The sequence below is a fragment of the Haliaeetus leucocephalus genome, unplaced genomic scaffold (genome assembly GCF_000737465.1).
Source record: "Haliaeetus leucocephalus isolate CR32 unplaced genomic scaffold, Haliaeetus_leucocephalus-4.0 Scaffold1000, whole genome shotgun sequence".
NCBI lineage: Eukaryota > Metazoa > Chordata > Aves > Accipitriformes > Accipitridae > Haliaeetus > Haliaeetus leucocephalus.
The window spans coordinates 3626565-3645437 of NW_010973436.1; the positions used below are offsets into that span (position 1 = coordinate 3626565).

At 58.0% G+C, this 18873-nt stretch overlaps 1 protein-coding gene across 1 annotated transcript; it reads left to right on the forward strand.

Moving 5' to 3' along the window:
- The first annotated feature begins 9866 nt into the window (after nucleotides 1-9866).
- MDFI (MyoD family inhibitor) lies at nucleotides 9867-15238 on the forward strand. Its single transcript, XM_010584797.1, has 4 exons — nucleotides 9867-9951; nucleotides 10121-10315; nucleotides 14334-14588; nucleotides 14982-15238. The coding sequence occupies exons 1-4, from the start codon at nucleotides 9867-9869 to the stop codon at nucleotides 15236-15238; spliced, it is 792 nt and encodes a 263-aa protein (XP_010583099.1).
- Nucleotides 15239-18873: the final 3635 nt, after the last annotated feature.

The window sequence follows — 18873 nt, forward strand, 5'->3', positions numbered from 1 at the left end:
CTTTCTTTTCCAGCTGGATGCTGCAGGCTCCGCTTCCCAGCTAAACTCTTTCGCTGCTTTGTGCTGCAGCCGTGCCGCGGGGCCGAGGCAGCTGTAGGGGCTGTGCGGAGCTTATTTCTCTGGATTTCCTTCCATTTGCTTTCCTCTCCAGGTGGGAAATGGTGAACTGTTAACGCACGGACCTAGTGCAAAAAAGCTTTTGCACGGGAATTTGCCACCGGCCTGGGTTAGGAGGAATGCTGTGCACTAGCTGCTGTGAGATCAAATGTGGGTTTTTTTTAAAAAGTAGTTCAGAAATCTGTTAAATGCGTCGGAAAAAATGGCCTTGCAGCTTTTCCACGTTGCCAGCCGCTGGCTGCACAGGAGCGGTGTGTAGGTAGAGCATGGTTCAGCCTCCTGGTTGTACTGGTGTCCTGAGCAGGAGTGGTGGGACCCGGCCGAGGTGTGCAACGTCTGGGAGCCCGGGGGCATCCGTGAGTGCCCGATTTGGTGGGCCCGTGGTGGTGGGGTGTCACCTTCATCCCAAACCAGCCCCTAACCCACCCTCCTCTTCCCCAGCTCCTCCTGGAGGGGAGCGTGGACCTGGAGTGGGTGACCCGAGCAGAGGGGGACCAAATTTGCCTCCTTTAGACCCCCCTTTTCACAGCATGCAAAGCTGGAGGGGGGTCAAGGGGTCTCCAGGACACCCTCGATTTCCATCTGCCCAGGCTCCAGGGGCCAAATTTCATGCCGAGAGAATATCCCTGTCCTCTCTCAGAGAGCAGCTTTCTGGGTGCACGTCTTGAGCTTTGAATTCTTTGCTCACATAACTTCTTTTTGGTTTTTTTGGTGAGCAATGAATGGACAGGGTCCGGTTTGTCTTTCGTGCTTGTTTGGCCTCGTGACGTTTCGGTGCAGAGCCATTATCGCTTGGGCAGCGTCCAGGGGCTCTGTCACGCACCACGGAGCCTGGGAATTTTTGCTCGGCTCCCTTTTCCGATGCTTTGCAAATTAGACCAGTTAATTTGGTAACACCGAGCCTGTGAAGTAAATGGAGAAACTGAGGTGCCAGAGTGGTTTGGCCCAAGTTAGTGCGTCGTGGGCAGGGTCGGGTTGGCATTGCCATGCTCGGTCCAATTTCCCAGCCTGAGACGAAGCCTGTTTCCCGGAGTTTGTTCCTTGGCATCTCTGGAGACGGGCCCGGTGCCGTCGTAGCCTCTTCCCTCCCGGGAGGGACGGGCACATTGCAAACCAAACGCTCGAAATAGCCACAGGTAGTTTGCAGAGGAGCCTCAGAGAGAAGAGCCAGTTGTCTGCCTGTGTGGAGTACGTGGGTATAATTATTTTTTTGAGGCATTAACAGAAAATGGGAGAAAACCAGAAAGCCCTTTGGCCGATGAGATTATTTTTGTCCTTCCTTCCCTTCACGGGGAGGAAGAGGAGGGGGAACAGGGACAGCAGGAGAGGGGCTTTCCTTACGGGAAGCAAACCCATGTAAAGATGCTGGAGGCAAATCCATCTCCAGAAGACAAACCTTTCCCTCGGGTTTGAGTCTGCTCATTCCCACCTCCCTTCTTTCCCTTCCCAGCAGGACATCTGCTGCATGGGACCACCGCCGCGACCCCCCTCCATGTTCCCCCTCTGTGTCTGCATCCCGGCTTGGCCGCAGGCTCCGGCAGCTCAGCGGCTCTTTGCTTGGAGCTGGGCAGGGATGAGACACACACACACACACACAATTTTTTTCCTTTAATTCTTTCTGCCTGTTCCCAAGGAGTTTGGTCCAAGGTGTAACAGGAGGCAAAAAGCTGCAGCCCCAACAGCGCAGCCTTCAATATGCCGCGCAGCTCTGCCCCGCTCACCCGAAATACTGGGGTCTGCCTGCCTGCACGAGGGTGCTGCCACCCCACTCGGGGTCCTGAGCACCCACGGATGCCCCAAGCACTGTGGGGCTGTGGGTAGGGGGGGCTGGGCAGGAGCTGGTGCCACCATCATTCACGTACCCATTACTGGGACTCTGTCCTGCCCTGGGAGGGGGGGCAGAAACAAAGGCAACCCCCTCCAAGGTCAAAATAAAAGGGTCTTTGGTTGTCTTAGCACTGATTTAAATGCAACTGGTTGCAGATTTGCATGCAGACATCCTGTAAGTGCAAAGGAGCAAAAAAAAAAAAAAAGAAGCCCTAAAAGAATCAAAATTAATTTTGTTTTTTACCCCATGTAAAGACTTTTTGCACCAAAAGATTAATTTCTGGTTTCCTTTCAAAGTTTCTTGTCTGCTCATGAAAATGCATCTTTTTTTTTTTCTTCTCTTTGAACAACAACAACAAAACTCAAAAAAACCAACAAAAAAGGCAGATTTCTGACTTTTTTCAAATGTTTCTGGTTTTGAGGAAAACAAAGCAGGCCCTTCGGGGCTGTGCCGCTTGCCGCCCCGGCGTCCCGGTCCCGCTCCAGCTCCTTATTGAATTTCCTTGGAAAGCGCCTGCTCGAGTCTATTAGTTGCAGAAACCCAAGCTGTCCTCTGGGCATTTTCTGTAGTTTTTCTGATTTTTTTCCCAGAGCTCTGCCTCGCTCAGGCCGTGCCCTGCACAGCCTCTTGCGGGACGGGCACCAGCAGCCGCCTGGAACTGCGAGGTTTGGCGTGGGATGGAGCCACATCGGTCCCTCCTGGTGCGGGTGGCCCCTTCCCGCATCCCCCCCCAGGTGCCACGCTTGGGTTGTACTGGTGGAAATGAGCTATCACGTAGCAGCAGGGATGGGGTAATTGGGATATTATTTTTTTTTGCCCCAAATTCCAATTTTCAGGCTTTGCCCACTGCAGCCGCATGCATGCACGCTTTTGACCATCTCTGATCTTCACCCTGGCTTTGGCAGCCTCGTTGGACGTCGTGTTTGACTTTTGGGGAAGGTTCCCCCCTCGCTGTGGTGTTTTCCCGCTGTCTTTCCACCGGTGCATCCCCGGTTCTGCGACAGGGCGGATAAGGGAGCGAGCAGTAGCTTCGGGAAGCGTTTTCACCCCAGTCCCATCCTCTCTCGGGGTGCTCCCCATGGGTGCACGGGGACTCCTTCCCCCGCTGCGGGCAGCCCCCGTGCCCGGGGCAGGAGGGTGCTCACCCGGTTTGGCTGCTTTCGGTGCCAGGACTGGGCTGCCAGCGCAGCGCGTTCCCCGCAGCGGCTGCGCCTTCGCATCACGAGGGAGCGGGTTGACAGGCTGGCTCCGGCAGCGGTTACTCGCTCCACCCGGATGGCTTCATCGTTGGCCGGCCTCGCCGCCTTCCTTCAGCGAGCAGGCGTGCTGCTGCCCCGCAAGCTCTGCCCTGACCTTTGCAGAAGAGCTTGTTTTCACCTCGCCCCAGCCATGCTGTAGCTCCTCCGAAGCTGCTTTGGGGTCTGTGCTTAGAAGAAAACCCAACCTAGCGAGCGCGCACGCCAGCGGGAAGTTGAGCACCAGGACTGCAAAGTTTTGGGCTCCATCACCGTAGGATGTTGCTTTGGGTAAATCCCTTTTGCGTGCCTCGGTTTCCCCGCCGGGCCGAGCAGTGATAAGGTTCCATTTCACAGCGGCTTAGAGCTGCAGCTATGCTAAAGTAAAATACATGGAGATCAGGTAATGCATGGTGGGCACTGGTTTAGAACTGTATGCTGGGTAGATCTCAGGATGAAAGGTGCTGCTAAGTGCAAATTATTATTCTTGTTAATAATGATGTCCACCAGCTTACATTTATCTGCTCTTCAATTAACTTTTTTTAAGGACTCTTAGCAGGTTAGAAAGACACAAATTTTCCCTGGCAGAACCTGTGCTGGTTTGACCCTGTAAGGTTACACAATTACTGTACCGGCATGGTCCTTAATTAGACTCTCCATAATTTTCCCCAGCACAGTGGTGTGGCTCCTTACTCTGTAATTCCCAGAATCTCCTTGGATCTGATAGGCATCATGTTAGCCGCTTTCCAGGCTTCAAGGATAATTGCTTGTCCTTAAGGACACCCGGGATGTGGCAGGATCTCTTCCTGCATCCTTCCTCCGTGCCCGGCTCCCACGGCATGGGCGTTTTACATCCTTCTGGCCAGTACCGGGGGATAACCTGCACCGGGGAGCGCCGAACCAGCACGGTGCTCCTCAAAGTCAATGAAAGCTGACTCAACCCCAGGCTGTGTCTTTGACCCTTTGTTTTTTTCCCATCATTTTTCTCCACTCCTTGGCCCCACAGTGCATTTGGGACGTTAGACGTTGCTCTTCGGTTTAGGTGGAGCCCAGGCCTGACGCTGGGAGATGGGCTGGCCTGGCAGCTGGAGGCAGAAACCTGGTCCTGCTGGATCAGGTTTGTGTCCTGGGGCAAGTCACGTTGTCCCTTTTCTCCAGGTTAGGCTTGGAGATTGCTTCTTCCCTTACACCTGCAGCTGTAGTCCCGAATGCTGCCTTAATATATATATGTTAAATATAGTCTTAGTGCGTAAGGAATAGTTCCTCACCATTGCTGCAGTGACAGAGGTGCATGCTTCTTGCAGTGATTTTATTTCTTATCTTCCTGAAACCCCTTCTTGAGGGTTATCCCCACCACCCTGGTGCCCTTGCTCTTGGGTAGGAGCAATTCTTCCATGAGGGTTGGTTTGTGCCTCCTTTGCAGGAGCTGGTTGGGTCAACAAGGACCTTTGGGTGATGGGATTTGTAGGGACACCTTGGCACGGGGTCTGCGCCCCAAACCTGGAGTCGGGGTTTTGTCACCGAAGGAGCTTTCAGCTGAGGTCAAACGCCAAACACGGATGGACTGGATAGACGCTGGTCCTGGCCTGTCTGGCCATCCCGAAATTCCTCTCTTCCTACCCACCCAATGGCTATAAATAACAAATAATAACAACTCCCAGGTTGGCAAGCTATTTGGGGTTTTGTGGGTTTTTTTGCTTTTGTTTTGCTTTTTTGCATTTAGGAAGTAACTTTTCATAGAAACCAATATTTTTTTGACCGGATTCCTCATTGTCCCAGGACTGAACTGTTTATCCAAAGCATTGCCCAGGTGAGCAGAGAGACACTGGGGCAAACGCTTTCCGGGAGGGAAGCAAAGCTGTGCTGGATCTGTCCCGGGTGTGCTCAGGAGCTCTGGGCATTTCTCCTCCTTCCCCTCTCACCCTGCTTTTCCTTTCCCTGAATATCATAGAATCTGAAAATGCTTTAGTGCATTAATTTCAGACTGAATGTAAATAAGCCATTTGGATTTTTCCCAGTTGAGCAAACTTTCAAACCAGAATTTTGCTTTCCTCTCCTCCAGCCTGGCTCATGGGATTGGAAGGATTTGCTTCAGTGCCGTCTCTTCTGCACTTGAAACCACTTAATCAAGCTCTAAAATATCCCTTGAATAGGTCAGACAGGCACCTGATTGGGCCAGGCAGCATGTACGGGAAAACCAAGAGAGATTACACGCTCATTTTATCTGCATAAAACAGATTAGAAAGCTCCCAAACTAAATATTGCTGCAAGGTAGCATGTTGTTAATGGCAAATGCCTCGCTAGACTGTCTCTGTTTTTGTCTCCGTCCTACACTATCTCGTCCCTGACCAGCCATTCCTGAGGGATTAAAGGGAGAGAGAAGGGGGAACGGGAGACTCTCCTGAGCATCTCCACGTCAGCAGGACTCGCGACCCACGGTGGTAGATTTGGATGCTCTTTGAGTCCAGAAGAGCTCAGATGTGGATCCAGACGTGTCGAGACCCTTGTCCCTCCCTTTTGCAACAGGTTGACACCACCTAATGCAAACACGCTGCCTGCTAAAGAGGTGGGGTTTGCTTCTGAGCTCACCGGCCCGAGCCTGTCTTTAGCTGCAACGTGTTGGAGGCATTTTTCTCTCTCGTGCTGCCCGTCGCTGGCACGCAGCCACGTGTGGGGCAGCGGTGATGGGTCCGTGCCATGCTGGTGAGGTGTCCGTCCATCTCCTGCCACCAGATTTCTTCCTCTTCAGCCAAAGGCACTTGGATAGAAGAGGGGCGGATAAATCAGAGATCCCAAGCAGCCAGGCAGATCACCTGTTGCATTAAGCTACAGCTCAGGAAAGCTGAGCGGGAGCCGTGGGACAACCTGAGTGGGTTTGACCCAAAAGCCTGGCTCCAGCTTTGCATCTTCCCACATCCTCTGTGCCTTCCCTGCTGGGGGGTCTGGGCACCACAACCAGCTGCAGAGAAGGAAACCCACAGGTCCCGGTGAGCCGTGAGATGCTGTGGCCATGCTGCCTGCGGTGTGGCTCTTGTTTGTGCTGCCCCATCCCGGCTCGGCACAACCGAGTGCTCTCACCGGCTGCTGACACGCTGCTGTTTCCTTTTGTTTGTCCAGCTTTTTGGGGATGGGTTAGCTCAGTCCTGCAAGCTCATCAGGAATGAAGCATGCCTTGCACCCAAAGCACAAATAGTTTTTCCCCTAATCAGAACAACTGGGGGTTGCCCCAGAAGCTCCTGCAGATTCTGGCTGTGCAAAGCGGCCGCTGCTCCCGGAGGGACATTTTGTACGTTTGACTTTGCAGGAGTATTACAAGATACTCGATTAAAGCCAATGAAACCTTTCCACTTCTTTGCATCTTTCCTCTCCTCCCTCGTTTTTTCTCAACTCCTGTGATGCTTGGTGGACTTTGGAGCTCACTGATGTCTTGGGGCTTTTATGACGGGTGGATTTGGACTTTGTAAATGGGAGAATAGTAAGAAAACCTGACCCGTGTGCATCGTCCGGGCTTGGCAACCAGGAGGCAAAGAAAGTAGTTCGCATCTATCGGCTTTCCTAATCTTTTGTACCTTACGGCAGCACCGTGATTTATTGAAGCCTGGCTTATTATTTTTAAATGCCTTATTATCTCTGTTCCCATAAACAAAACATGTGAATTGCTCTCCCTGTGTCATGTTACCTTCATTTCTCCCTTGTGTTTTACAAAAGGTGGTGCAGAATGGGGGAGCAGAGACCCGGACTGTTGTCCCAGGCTGTTTCTCCACCACCTGATGAGCGTTTGCCCTGGCTGGGAAGGGGCTGGGGGTGCAGCTGCTATTGGGGTGCAGGTGGGGAAAGGGATGGATGTCCCATCCCGAGGGCTGGCTCTCCTTAGGGCTTTATCTGCGTTTTGCCCGGGCTTGTGGTTGGTTTTAAACCCGTCAGATTTAGGTCAAGCCTGGTCTTGTTCTGGTGGCAGCGGGGTAATAGCAGGGGAGGGAAGAAGCCAGTCCCAGCCCTGGTGGCAGCAGGGAGAGGGGACCCTGGGGGGGCATCGCCTTGCCGGGGGACCCCCTGCTAGACCCCAGTGATGGGGGAGATGGAGCTGCTCCTCCCCATGCCTCTTTCCCTGCTCACCCTTTCTAGTGTGGTTTGGGGAGCGGGAACCTCTCTCACCTGGGGGGGCTTTGAGCCCCAAAGCGAGTGTTCAGAGGAGCATTTTGCCAAGCTTATTGGAGAGGCACCACACCCACGCGTGCCCAGTGCTCGCACATTTTCCTGTGCATTCCCGGTGGGTCGGAAGGTGCCTGGGAAGTGCCCAGACGCAGCGAACCAGCAGTGCAGGCAGGGAGCTGGGGGGCAGGAGCCTGCAGGGTTTGCGCTGAGCCCACACGTGTCCGGCTCCCCCAGCCCTGCCGCGGGGTCAGGCTGCGACCGCGAGGGCAGACGTAGCCCTTCTCCATCTCGCTCCCAGGGGATGCCGTGCGCTTGGGGGTCCGCGCTGTCCGTACGCTCCCCATGGACGTGCAGCAATAGGGAAGCGAGGCTGTATAAGGCAGGGAAGGACCAGCTTACCCAAATTTCTTTCCTGTCTATTTTTGTCTCTCTTCTGGCCAGCTTGTTCCAGCGGGAGTTAATTTAATTGCCATCTTCCTCCCTGCATCACTGTGGTTGTGTGTGAGACCTCTTGTTGTGCAGGGTAATTATATGTGTGAAGTGGACATGGCAAAAACGAGCCTTGTCTCAATAGTCGGCAGGCCAGCGCGCTCGCCAGCCATACAGCCCAGTATCGTCGCTTTCTCACAGAGCTCAGGGTCTAAACAGACCGTCCTTGTCCTCAGCCCCTTGGGAACGGGCACGGAGGGGGTGAGGGATGTGGTGGAAGCAGCGCAGGGTGGCCGTGGCAGAGGCTGGAGCTCTCTCCCTGTGCACAGAGCAGCTGCCAGGCCTTCTCCCGCTGCAGCACCTGATTTTCCATCTCTTTTTCCCAGTGTAAATCACTCACTGACCTCAGGGGTAAGAGCAGGGCAGGGGATTTGATGGTGATGGGGCCGCTCTGGGCAACCCCAAAGTCTCGGCTGTTGATTTTTAAGCCCTGAGCATATTCCAGGCATCTTATAGTAGAAACTGGAGCAGCTGCCTGGCTATGCTGGTGCCTGGTGGCTTGGATCCCTTCCCAGGGACTGTGCAGGAGCTGCACCCTCTGTGCTCTGCACCGGGCGGCTCTGACTCAGGGCTTCATCCAGAGCTCCTCAACCATCAGGGTTTTCATGTCTGGCTTTAACAGGCTTCAGATCAGGAGCTGACTAAACACTGCAAGTCTGACTCAGGCCAGTCCAGGTTGGGACATGACAGGACGTGGATGCAGCAACATGTGGTTATTATTCACCTGTATGCCACGCCTATGTGCAAACACCTATAGGTAGATGTCAGCCTGCTCTCTCCTCCTCTCTGTTTTGCCCTGGGCTTTCCAGGGACATGGGAATGAGTTTTCTCCTTTCTGGGACTTGTGTACTCCCGCTCCGCTTGGGATTTGGAGCCAAGGGTGCTGCGCAAAATTCAGCTGGAGCTGCTGAACTTCCCTTGGTTGAGCCCCAAAATCACCTTGCGTGCAAGAGCTGCAAGCAGGGCTCTGCATCGGGATGAGTGTTTCTTCCCAGCGAAGCCCCTGTCGCAGGAGCTCCGGTACCCCAGGCTGGACCAGCATCCTGGGGAGGACAGAGGGGATGGTCCTGTGGGGAAACTGAGGCAGGTGGATGAGCATGTGGGGGTGCAGCAGAGCTGGGAGCTGCGTGAGCATCGCTCCGGGCTGGTTGCAGCCCCTGTGCAGCGTGTTCAGTCTCCCGCTGACCCTGGGGTGTGGATGGGGCCGTCCGCCTCCCTTGTAGGGCCTCTTGTTATAGTCCCTATAATTATATGTGTGAGGTCTGCCTGCCTTCCTCCCCGGCTCCTGCTTGTAGGACCTCTTGTTATATTGAGTATAATGAAGTGTCCGAGGTCTCTCTTCCCCCCACCCGCCCTTGCCTGCCTGCGTGTAGGACCTCTTGTTATAGCCAGGGAAATTATGGGTCTTTGGTCTCCCTCCCTTCGCCCAAGCTATAATTTAGTTTTATATAAAGTGCGGTCCAGCCCCTGTTGTGCAAGCGGTTGCTATTCTGAGTGCTGGGGAGAAGGACAGGGAGAGGGATGGGGTGGCGAGGAGTGGGCTCGCGGTGGGTGGGGAAGCGTAGCATCGCACTGAGCACCATGCAGCCCCCCCTGGCCACCCCACAGCCCCCCCAGACACCCTGCCGTGGTGGGGCAGCCAGCCCCCAGCCCGCAGTGCTGGCTCTGCGGGAGGTGGTTCTGCCTTCTCCTCGCTGGGTTTCTGAAAGGGGCTGTGTGGCGTTGGGGTTTATCCCCACGGGGAATAACACGTCTCTTGTTTTGGGTTTTGTTTGCCCCATCGAGGGGGTCCTGCGGGGGCTGCTCCTGTCCCAGAGCAAGCGGGAACGCGAGGGGAGGTGGCAGCCGGCTCCTGCAGGGAAGACAGTGGCCCTTTCATGGGAAGGGGGGATGAAAAATCCAGCTTGAACCACTGAGTGTAACCAGATCCCCTGGCTTTTTAGAGAAGGAATGTGGGACCTCGGGAGGGTTTTTGGGAGGAGGGTGCTGCTGAACTGCTGGTGTTGCAGCGGGGTGAGCGGCCGCAGAGCGACGCAGCCCCGATGCCCACCCCGAGCAGCCCCAAATCCCTCACGGTGCTCCAGCTCTTCCCCGCACTGTGTACGCTGGGCTGCAAAACCAACAGGGGTAGCTGGATTTGGCTCATGCCAGAAATCAGAGTTCCAAAGCACCGACTGGTGCCATTTCCAGCGTCTGGGGATGTCCTGCGGGTTGCTGTGGGTTTGAGTGACCGGGGTCTCTGCCCGCAGCACGGGGCACCCCAGGGTGCTCGGCTCCAACCCCTTTTCTTTTGCAGAAGCGGGCGAGACCTCGCGCCCTTCGCCGAGGCAGACACCAGCGGCAGCATCGGCAGAGCCCCGGCCGCCTGCCCGCCCCGCTGCCGGCCCTGCGCCGCCGAAGAAGGAGAAACCCCTGGAAGATGACGAGTCCCGAAAAGTCCTGACGAAGGGCTCCCGGGCCGAGCTCGCAGGCGCTCCCGAAGCTGTGACATGTGAGTGTTTCCCTCCGCAGCAGCACGTGCAGCTCCGGACACCTCCGGGTGCCTGTGCTTCAGGCTGCTGCCAGCTAATCAGTAACAGGGCTCATTAAAAAGGCGGGTAGCTGTGGTGGGAAGCTGTCTCCTCCTCACTCTGCTCTTCCCCACATCAAAGCAAAAGGCTTTAACTGACCGTGAGTCACCGGGAGCCGGGGAAAGTGAAGGGCAGCATCCAGCAGCGCAGCAATGCCTCTCGCTGCCCTCGTCCTTGGGACCGGCTGGAGGCAGAGGAGGAGGAGGGTGGGCAACTGGAGGAGCTCTCAGTCATGTTGGGGTCCTGCCGGGGTGCCACGGTGGGAAGAGGGACCGGCCCCTGGGGAAAGGAGCCGGCTGCTGTATGGAGCATCCTCCAAAGCCGCAGCGGGAGAGAGGAGAGCCCTTAGCAGAACGGGGTCCGTGATCACAGCCACGGGAGGGGAGTGCAACAGCCGTTTGCTGGAGCAAAGGGAGATGCCTCCCGTTGAGACAGCTCTTGCCTTGGCATATCCAGGGCAAGGGTGAGGCTGGTGCAAAGCCCAAACGAGCAGGGGATGGGCTGTCTGCACTGAGGATCTGGTTTTGCTGGAGGCAGTGGTGAAGCCAAGCAGCACCTCCCCATTTCTGCTGCTGCAGACCGGCCGGTCCCCCCGCCGTGAGAAATACCGGGGTGGGGTAGGAGCAGAACTGGGGGGGCTGGGGTGCCCTTGCTCCATTTCCCATTGCAAAGGCGGGAGAGCAGAGCTGGCAGATGTGGGAGACCGGGGGCCAGGCTCTCCTGGAGTCATGCCGTCCATCCTTTCCCTGGCCCCCAGCCTGGATCCGAGGGTTTTGCTCCCAGGCTGCCCCTTACGCACACAGCCATTCCCCGTTTGTTGGATGCGAGCGTGCAGCTTTCCCTTCCAAGGGGTGTAAAGTGGATGAATGCTTCCCAACGGGGAGAGGGAGGGTGGGAACGAGGTTGCAAACTTCGAAGAGCGGGCAGGCAGGGTGGGAAGGGGAGGGACGGCAAAATCCGGGCGCTCCTGACGGTGTACGTGGAGCGAGGAGAGCGCACGTTTCCTCAACCAGAGCTCAAGCCCTTGCAAAGCATCTGGGAGCTGGGCCGGCTGCCCACAGACATTCTGCACCTCTGAGTCACGCTGCAGCCTGCTGCACCCTGCATGGCGCAGCCCTGCGCAGCCCCCTCCCCAGCCCACCCCCCAGGCCCCGAGGCTGGGAGAAACGTGGCCGCCTGCATCCAGGCTTGCCTGGGTGCTGGGTGCAGGGACCCCCCCCCCTTTCCCCTCTCCTTCCCCGGGGAAATGAGGTTCAGCTCCCTACAGAGCATCGCCTCCGGCATCCCTTGCTTTGCAGCCCACTCCTCACAGTGTGTCCCGCTGCTGCTGTTACTGGGGGGGGGTCACCACCGCTTGGGAGGGGCAAATTCCTCCCTTCGGCAGTACCTGGGGAGCACAGTTAAGCTCCCCCATGGGAAGGTGAAGGGGGTGAGGGTGGCATTTTTGTGCCAGTCTGGCACATGCAAGGTCAGGAGGGACCAGGCAGCAAGGGGCTGTCAGGTGTTGGGTCATGTCTTTCGCCAGCGGTGCCGGTATCGGCTCCCCCGAGGCTCAGCGCTGCTGGTCGAAGCCCACCGCGGTTCTTAAATGTCAGTGTTCTGGCAGTTTAGGAGCAACCAAAGCGGGAATTGCGGGTTTGGGGCTCTGGGTGTTGCGTTTCAGGCGAGAGCAGCAGACTCTGCTCAGGCGGCCACAACGTGCCGGTTTGTCCAAGCCCTGTTAGCGGCTCGGGAAGATGACTTTTGGCAGAGCCGATGGCCGGGGGGGGTCACAGCAGGGCGAGGACCGCTGCGGTCTGGGCATCTGTCTCCTAAGCCCCGGTGATGCTGCCATGGGGGAACCTGAGCTGAGCCAGCACCGCAGCTGTGCCGGGGAGTATCGTCTCAGGTGTGAAACCCGAAGTGAACATCCAGGCGGTTTTTGGTCGTTGAAGAGCTGAAGGCAGGCACTTTCCCCCAAAGCCTTGGTGTCCCACCCTGATGCTGGTGGGCAGATGCCGTGGGGGCCATCAGGTGGGCTGGTCCCCCCCGGCTCCTGCCCTGACACCCGTGTTATTAGGGAGTGTTATACACTGCTCCACCTAAGCCTCAGGTTGAAGATGTCTCTTTTAGAAGAGCTTTAGGCTCCTGTGAGTTAAAGGCTCTCCTAAAAAAATAGGAGCTATTTTTCCTAACTTAGAGGGGGGGATTACTGGCTGCCTTTCGCTGCCACTCACTGGAGCCGGAGCGTGATTTTGATTTACAAACGGTTTAATCCGAGGAATGCAACGAAATGGGGAACGCCAAAGCGAGTGTGTTGCATGCTGCTGCAAACCCCCGGAGAAACCCAGCGCTCAAAGCTGCAGAGTATTTGCTGCCGTCAGACACTGCCGGGCCGGGCCACCGTGGGGGTCCCTGTGGGCTCGGCCCCTGCCCACCACGGCTCTGGGGCACCCCAGTGCGACTCGGTGCCCACACTTGGGCGCAGGCAGGTTGAGGGTGATGGAGAAGGGTGCATGGGAAGCCAACACCCCAGGAGGTTTTTTTTCTGGGGGAGCCACACATCCCATTTTATCCAAGACCTGTTTTCCATTTCTCCTTTCTGCCCTTCTCCCACCCCTCCTGCTTCCAGCCCGTCCTTCCCGCTCAGCTCCAGTTATTTTAAGTTCCTTTCCCAGCACAAGTCAAAGACGCAGCGTTTCACCCAAGCACCCGGTTAAACTGCCTCCGCGGTCTGAGCCCAGGTCAGTCTGGCAGAGCCGGGCACTGGGTCCGTGCACTTGTGTTTTTTTAACCTCCATCTATTTTTTTTTTCTTGCCGGTGAGGGTCCATCTGAGAGACCGTCTGTGTCCCCTCCACCCTGTCGGTCTCCCCGTACCCCATGGCCACCCCACGCAGAAAGCAGCTCCTGTTCCCCGGCGGCTGGAGGTGCCTTTGCCCTCGAGCCTCTCGCCTGAATCATCCCTTGTTTACTGCCACGGGAGAGGAAAATCAAAGTTTGGCCAAAGCACCATCAGGCGGGACTTTATTTGTGGCTTCGATTGGCGTTGCTGTGGCGGGGGGGGGAAATGGATGCTTGAACCCCCCTCCCTTGTGCTGGGTTCCCAGTCCTCTCCCCCACCGCAGAAGGACGGCAGCGTGGGGATGCGGCGCCGGGCAGGAGCGAAGGGCTGAGCCGTGCCGCTGGCTCCGGCAGCATCCCAGCGGGACGCGGGGACGCCGGCCTCTCTCACGGCTGCAGCGTGCGAGGGCTGGAGGGAGGTGCAGACAGAGCAGATAGTTATTTTCCTCCTCCTGCAGAGAAGTTCAGCCAGAGGCTGGGGAGACCTTTAATTAAGTGGCCAATTCACACAGTCCTGGGGAGATGAGCAGTCCAGCTCTCCGGTGGTGCTTCATCATCTCTGGCTTTACCGAAGGCGACGGGGACAGCCAGGAGCTCCGTCTGGCAGCGCCATGCTTAGGGCTTATGGGACGGTGGCTTGGCCACGGGGGTGGCTCTCAGCTGGAAGCAGCCACAAGCTTTTCTCTCCCCCACTCGGCACGAGGCGAGCGTGCCTCGCCGTGCCTCTGCGCCCACTCCGGTCGGCCTCGGTGGTTTCATCCCTCCTGCCTGTGCTGGCAGCGCTGGGACCCCGGGAGACCCCAGAGTTTTGGCAGTTGCAGCACATCCTTCATGACAAGTCTTTATTTCTCACTCTTTTTTTCATCCCGTCCTCTCTCTGGAGCCTCTATCTCCTTCCCTGCAGCCATCTCTTCTTCTACATCTCCTTTTCCATCTCCACCCTCTCGGACCATGCATCTGTTAGCATCGCTGCTTCCCAGCCACGAGGCCACCCCGTCTCCATCTGGGGACCAGGTTCCCGTGCGGTGGCAAGGGACCGGGCACGTGTTTGTCCCCTGGCAGAGCGCTGCAGGGAGGGCTCGGGGTGGGTAACGTACTGTTCTCCCCCCTCTGCCAGGCCAGCCCCAGGTGCGAGCAGCCCCACAGCCCCCCAGTCCCTGCACCCACCTGCTGCAGAACGGTGCTGGGCGGGGGCCGGATCCAGGCGGTGCCAACGGGGAGGCAGGGAACGGGGTCTTCCGCCCCCTCCCCAGCACCCAGAAGCCTCACCGAAAGCTGCAGTCGCACCACTCCATCAACAGCCAGAGCAGCAAGAAGAGCAAGGGCAGCTCCAAGTCGGCCTCTTCCCACATCCCTATTGAGGCGCAAGAAGGTACCGGCTCTCCCCGGGGGGGTCCCTTCCCAGCCACCTTTCTCCTCTGGCCCCACATCCCTCGGGGTCTCTCATGTAGCATCCTTCAAGCCCACCGGGACCCCAGGACCTGGGTGCCCCAAGCTCTTATACAGGCAGCCTTCTGCAGGGCGGGTGCTGAGTGGGGTCATCTCACGTCCACCAAAACCGGTCTCTCTTGGGGTCTGGGCATGTCCCGGAGTGTTGAGGGAGGCCCCTGGAGCAGCGCCTGGCTCCCAGCCCCTCTTCCCATCCCTTCCGTTAATTCCCGAGGGAGGATTTCCACCCTTACGGGGGCTGAGCATCCATCCGTCGGGTGCTGTCTCACCCAGCTGGGCCCGTCCCCCTGCCCACTCTCTGGCCGTTCCTCCGCAGACTGCTGCGTCCACTGCATCCTCTCCTGCCTCTTCTGCGAGTTCCTGACCCTCTGCAACATCGTGCTGGACTGTGCCACTTGCGGCTCCTGCACCTCCGAGGACTCCTGCATCTGCTGCTGCTGCTGCAACTCGGGCGAGTGCGCAGACTGCGACCTGCCCTGCGACATGGACTGCGGCATCATTGACGCCTGCTGCGAGTCCGCCGACTGCCTGGAGATCTGCATGGAGTGCTGCGGGCTCTGCTTCTCCTCCTGAGGGGCCGCACTCACTGGGGGGGACCAGGAGTGGGTGTCCCCCCCCCAGGCTCTCCAGCAGCGGCCGAGGCTCCAGCTGCTCCCTGAGCCGGTGTGAAATGCCAAAAGACGGAGCCCGGTGAAGGAGGAGAGCAATATTCCCCCATTGCAAACCTCATCCTCGGAGCTGGTGAGCCGGGCTCGGATCCTGCCTGGGGAAGGGTGAAGCTGTAGGGGCTCCGGGGACGGCCGGCATCCCATCACGCTCTACCTCTTCCCCGCACCGGGCCAGTTCGCCGAGGATTGCGGGAGCCTCCTGCCACCTGAGCCGAGAGCAGGAGCACCCACCCCGCACCCCACGGAGCCCGCCGGTGCCACCGCAGGGTCCCAGCATTGGGGACAGCCTGTCCCGCTGCCACCGCCCGGGGCTGCCCCAGGACGGTGCTCCGGGTGCGTTGCTCTGGTTTACATGGGGATGGCACGGAGCATCCTTCCCCAACAAGGACACCTCCAAGGCTGGGCGCAGTACAGAGCCTTGCTCCCCGCCGGGAGCCCACCGGGCACCGGGAGATGCCGAAGCCTTTAGCCAGGCTGCGGGGTCCCCTGCCGTGGGACGCATCCTGCCAGCCCCCACCCCTCCTCGGTGCTGAGATCGGCAGCCAAGTGCAATACACACAGCCCGCTCCCCTCCCTGTTTGGCTGGCCGGGAAGAAGCTTTTCCTTCACCGGTCCCTGCGGTGGGGTTGCAGCCGGGGGCCAGGGCAGTTGGGGAGAGCCCGGAGCCGGACCGAGCTGTTACCGACCCGTGTGCATCCCAGGGGATGGAGGGGCCGGGTGGCTTGGTTGGTGCCAAATGACCCCCAGCAGTTGTTGGCCCCGTCCCACCACTCTGGGGACAGGGCTCGTGGCTGGGTGAGGGTGGAAAACGCCCCGTTGAAGGGCTTGGGGAGACTGGGAGGGAAGTGTCACGGTAATTTTTTTTTTTTTTTGTCCCTTTTGTTTGTTACTGTAAATAAAGGTCTGTCTTCATTTCTGACCGACGGCTGCCCCATCATGTGCTCAGCGGGGCATTCCCAGGGGGCGGCTGCCGTGTCCCCTGTCCCTGCGCCTGCCACCCCGTCCTGCTCCCAGCTGTAGGTGCGGGGCAGGAGGGCTGGCACAGAGGCTGCCGGGCTCCTTTGGCCTTGGGGACATGGGACAGCTCAGTGACAGTCCTGGGGTGCGAGAGGACTCCCTGTCCTTTGCTCCAGGGAACAAGTCGAGGTCCCCGTGTGCCGCAGCCTGGCATCGGCTCCCTGCCCTGCTCCTGCAGCCATGGGACAAACCCTGGCCCCGTTGCAGCACCGTCCCCTGCTCCTCCCGGGGCTCTGCCCTGCAGCGGGACCCACGAGCTGCTTCATCTGCCCCAGGGACACGACTTCCCTAAAGGACAAAATAAATGACGCAAATTCCCGGCCGCAGGGCTGGGGTGGGCACCGGCTGCCCAGGCTTGGCATGAGGCTGTGAGAGCTGGCAGCCATCCGAATTTGGGTGGCCTGGGTGCTCCTGCTACCACCCGCCACCTCCCAGCCCGGCCACAGGACCACCATCCGTGCTGTGCCGTGCCGTGCCGTGCCATGCGAGTAAGGGACCGCGGCACGCTGCCGGAGTCTTGCTGCCCCTCGGGGGGCTCGGCTGTCCTGGCGAGGCTGCTGCCTGGGCTGAAGTTGAACGGGGAGGGAAAAATACTTAAAAATCGAGGCCAAATGGGTCAGTTGGTCACGGCGACACAGGCTGGTTTGGGATCTGGGCTGTCTGCCCTCCGGCGCTGCCGCTCAGCCGTGAAACCTATTTTTAGTGGTGAGCTAAAGGCGGTCGGAGCCCGGTGCAGTGCAAGTGCATGGAGGGGAAGAGGATGATATGGGCAGCCTTCCTCCACCCCATGCACGGCAGGGAGGACTCAAGGTGGTGGATCAGGGCTTTTTTCCTTCGCCCTGGCACAGCCTCTCAGGCTGAGCCCCGGAGTGGGGGGCTGCGGGGGGGGGATGCACATCGCTGCCCACCCTGGGACGGATGGGACCGGGGCCCCATCCGGCACTCGGAAGCTTTTCCAGGGGCTCTGGCTGAGGCCCTGCTCCAAACCGTTTGCATCCTTGGCAAGGAGGGATGGAGGCACTGGCCTTCCCCAGCTTGGCCTCACTTGTGGTGCTAATTAGGGAGGTTGGAGCTGGCAGGGCTGCTCTCCCCACCAGCCGCAGTAACGAGCGCTGCTGGAGTCACTTAATGGGGAACAGATTCCTCCAGTGTGGGAGGGCCCTGTGGGCTGGCTGTGCCATGTGTGCTTGTGTCCCAGAGTGGGAAGGGGGGGGCGCGTGCACCCCACGTGCCTGAAGCACCCCAAGCAGCCAGTTGCCCCCCCACCGCCTGCTCCCTGCCTTTGCTCCAGCATCGAATGCCCTTTTAATGCTGCTCCCAAGGGACCAGGTCCCCACACAGCAGCCCTGTCCACCCACCCATGGCTTGAAACTCACGGGCAAGGCAGAGCAGGGAGGTGGGGAGCAGAGCTGGGCTCTTCACGGAGCATGATGTACTGCTGAATGTATGTGATATTCACGCCTACAAATGTACTTTAGTGACAGCTGCCTTCAAAAAATGCAAATAAAATAGCAGTTGCCAGTGCAGGGCTACCCAAAAATCACAGCTCAGCCCTGCAGAGTGATGCTCTGCAAACCCATCCTCAAGAGAGGTCCCACCTTTTCCAGCTGTTCAGGGCTGGACTTTGGAAGGGGCAAAGCCAGATATTTTTCAGCCCCTGCCGTGAGCCTGGGGCACATTCACTGCCCTGAGCAGTACTGGCTGCTCTGCTCCTGTCTTGGGCGCTCCTGAAAATCACAGGGATGGTTCTGGGAAGTGGGAATGACAGATCAGAGCAGGGAATGATGGACCAGAGCAACTCAAGTCCCTGGAAAGGGCTTGAAAAGCAAAGTTCAAGCCTTCCTCTGGATGCAAGCTGATGCTGGCCATCCACCTTGCAAACCACTGGGGAAGGCAAGAGTTAAATCCTCCTGCCTGGGAATTAATTAACAACAGATGTGCTCGCTTTTAACTAATTACTCTCCTGCCAGCACTTGGTTTTACTGTTCCTTCCGAAGCCTCTCAGAGCTGGAAGCCACCACACAGTGCCCGTATGGATGCTGGCCCCGCAGGCTGGGCTCTGCTGGGCACCCTGGGCTTGCCTGCCCTCCTTCCCTGGCCCCTCACGTGGTGTCTCAAGTGAAGCAATTCAATGAAGCGGGCTAAAATTCGTGAAATGGTCCAGTCACCTAAACTAGTATTGCTCTGTTGTTGCTGGTTTTAGAGCAGCTTAGTGGCAGGGTACCCCAGGAGCGACACACGTCTGCCTCGACCTCGCCGGGATGGGCAGTGCATGATCCCAGCTGGCCATCGCTGCTGCTTATCCGATGCTCTGTGCTGGCGATTTATTATGGATGGGACATTGGATGTATTAATGATGGGAGCTTATTGTCTAACTGCTAATAGACTGCCAGGGCTGTGCATTCCTGGGGCTGCGTCTGTGCTACCAGGCTCCCATGCTGAGCATGTCTAGAGATGCAGCCAGCATATAGCAAGATGTACAACACAAGGCTTGGAAACTATGCAGAAGCCGTGGCAGGCAGG

Bases quoted from the DNA above. Each gene is read 5' to 3' on its own strand.
- MDFI (XM_010584797.1), top strand. From the start codon at position 9,867: ATGCCCACCCCGAGCAGCCCCAAATCCCTCACGGTGCTCCAGCTCTTC. The intron at 9,952-10,120 runs GTAGCTGGATTT...TTTCTTTTGCAG, and splicing joins GGGCTGCAAAACCAACAGGG to AAGCGGGCGAGACCTCGCGC. The intron at 14,589-14,981 runs GTACCGGCTCTC...GTTCCTCCGCAG, and splicing joins CCCTATTGAGGCGCAAGAAG to ACTGCTGCGTCCACTGCATC.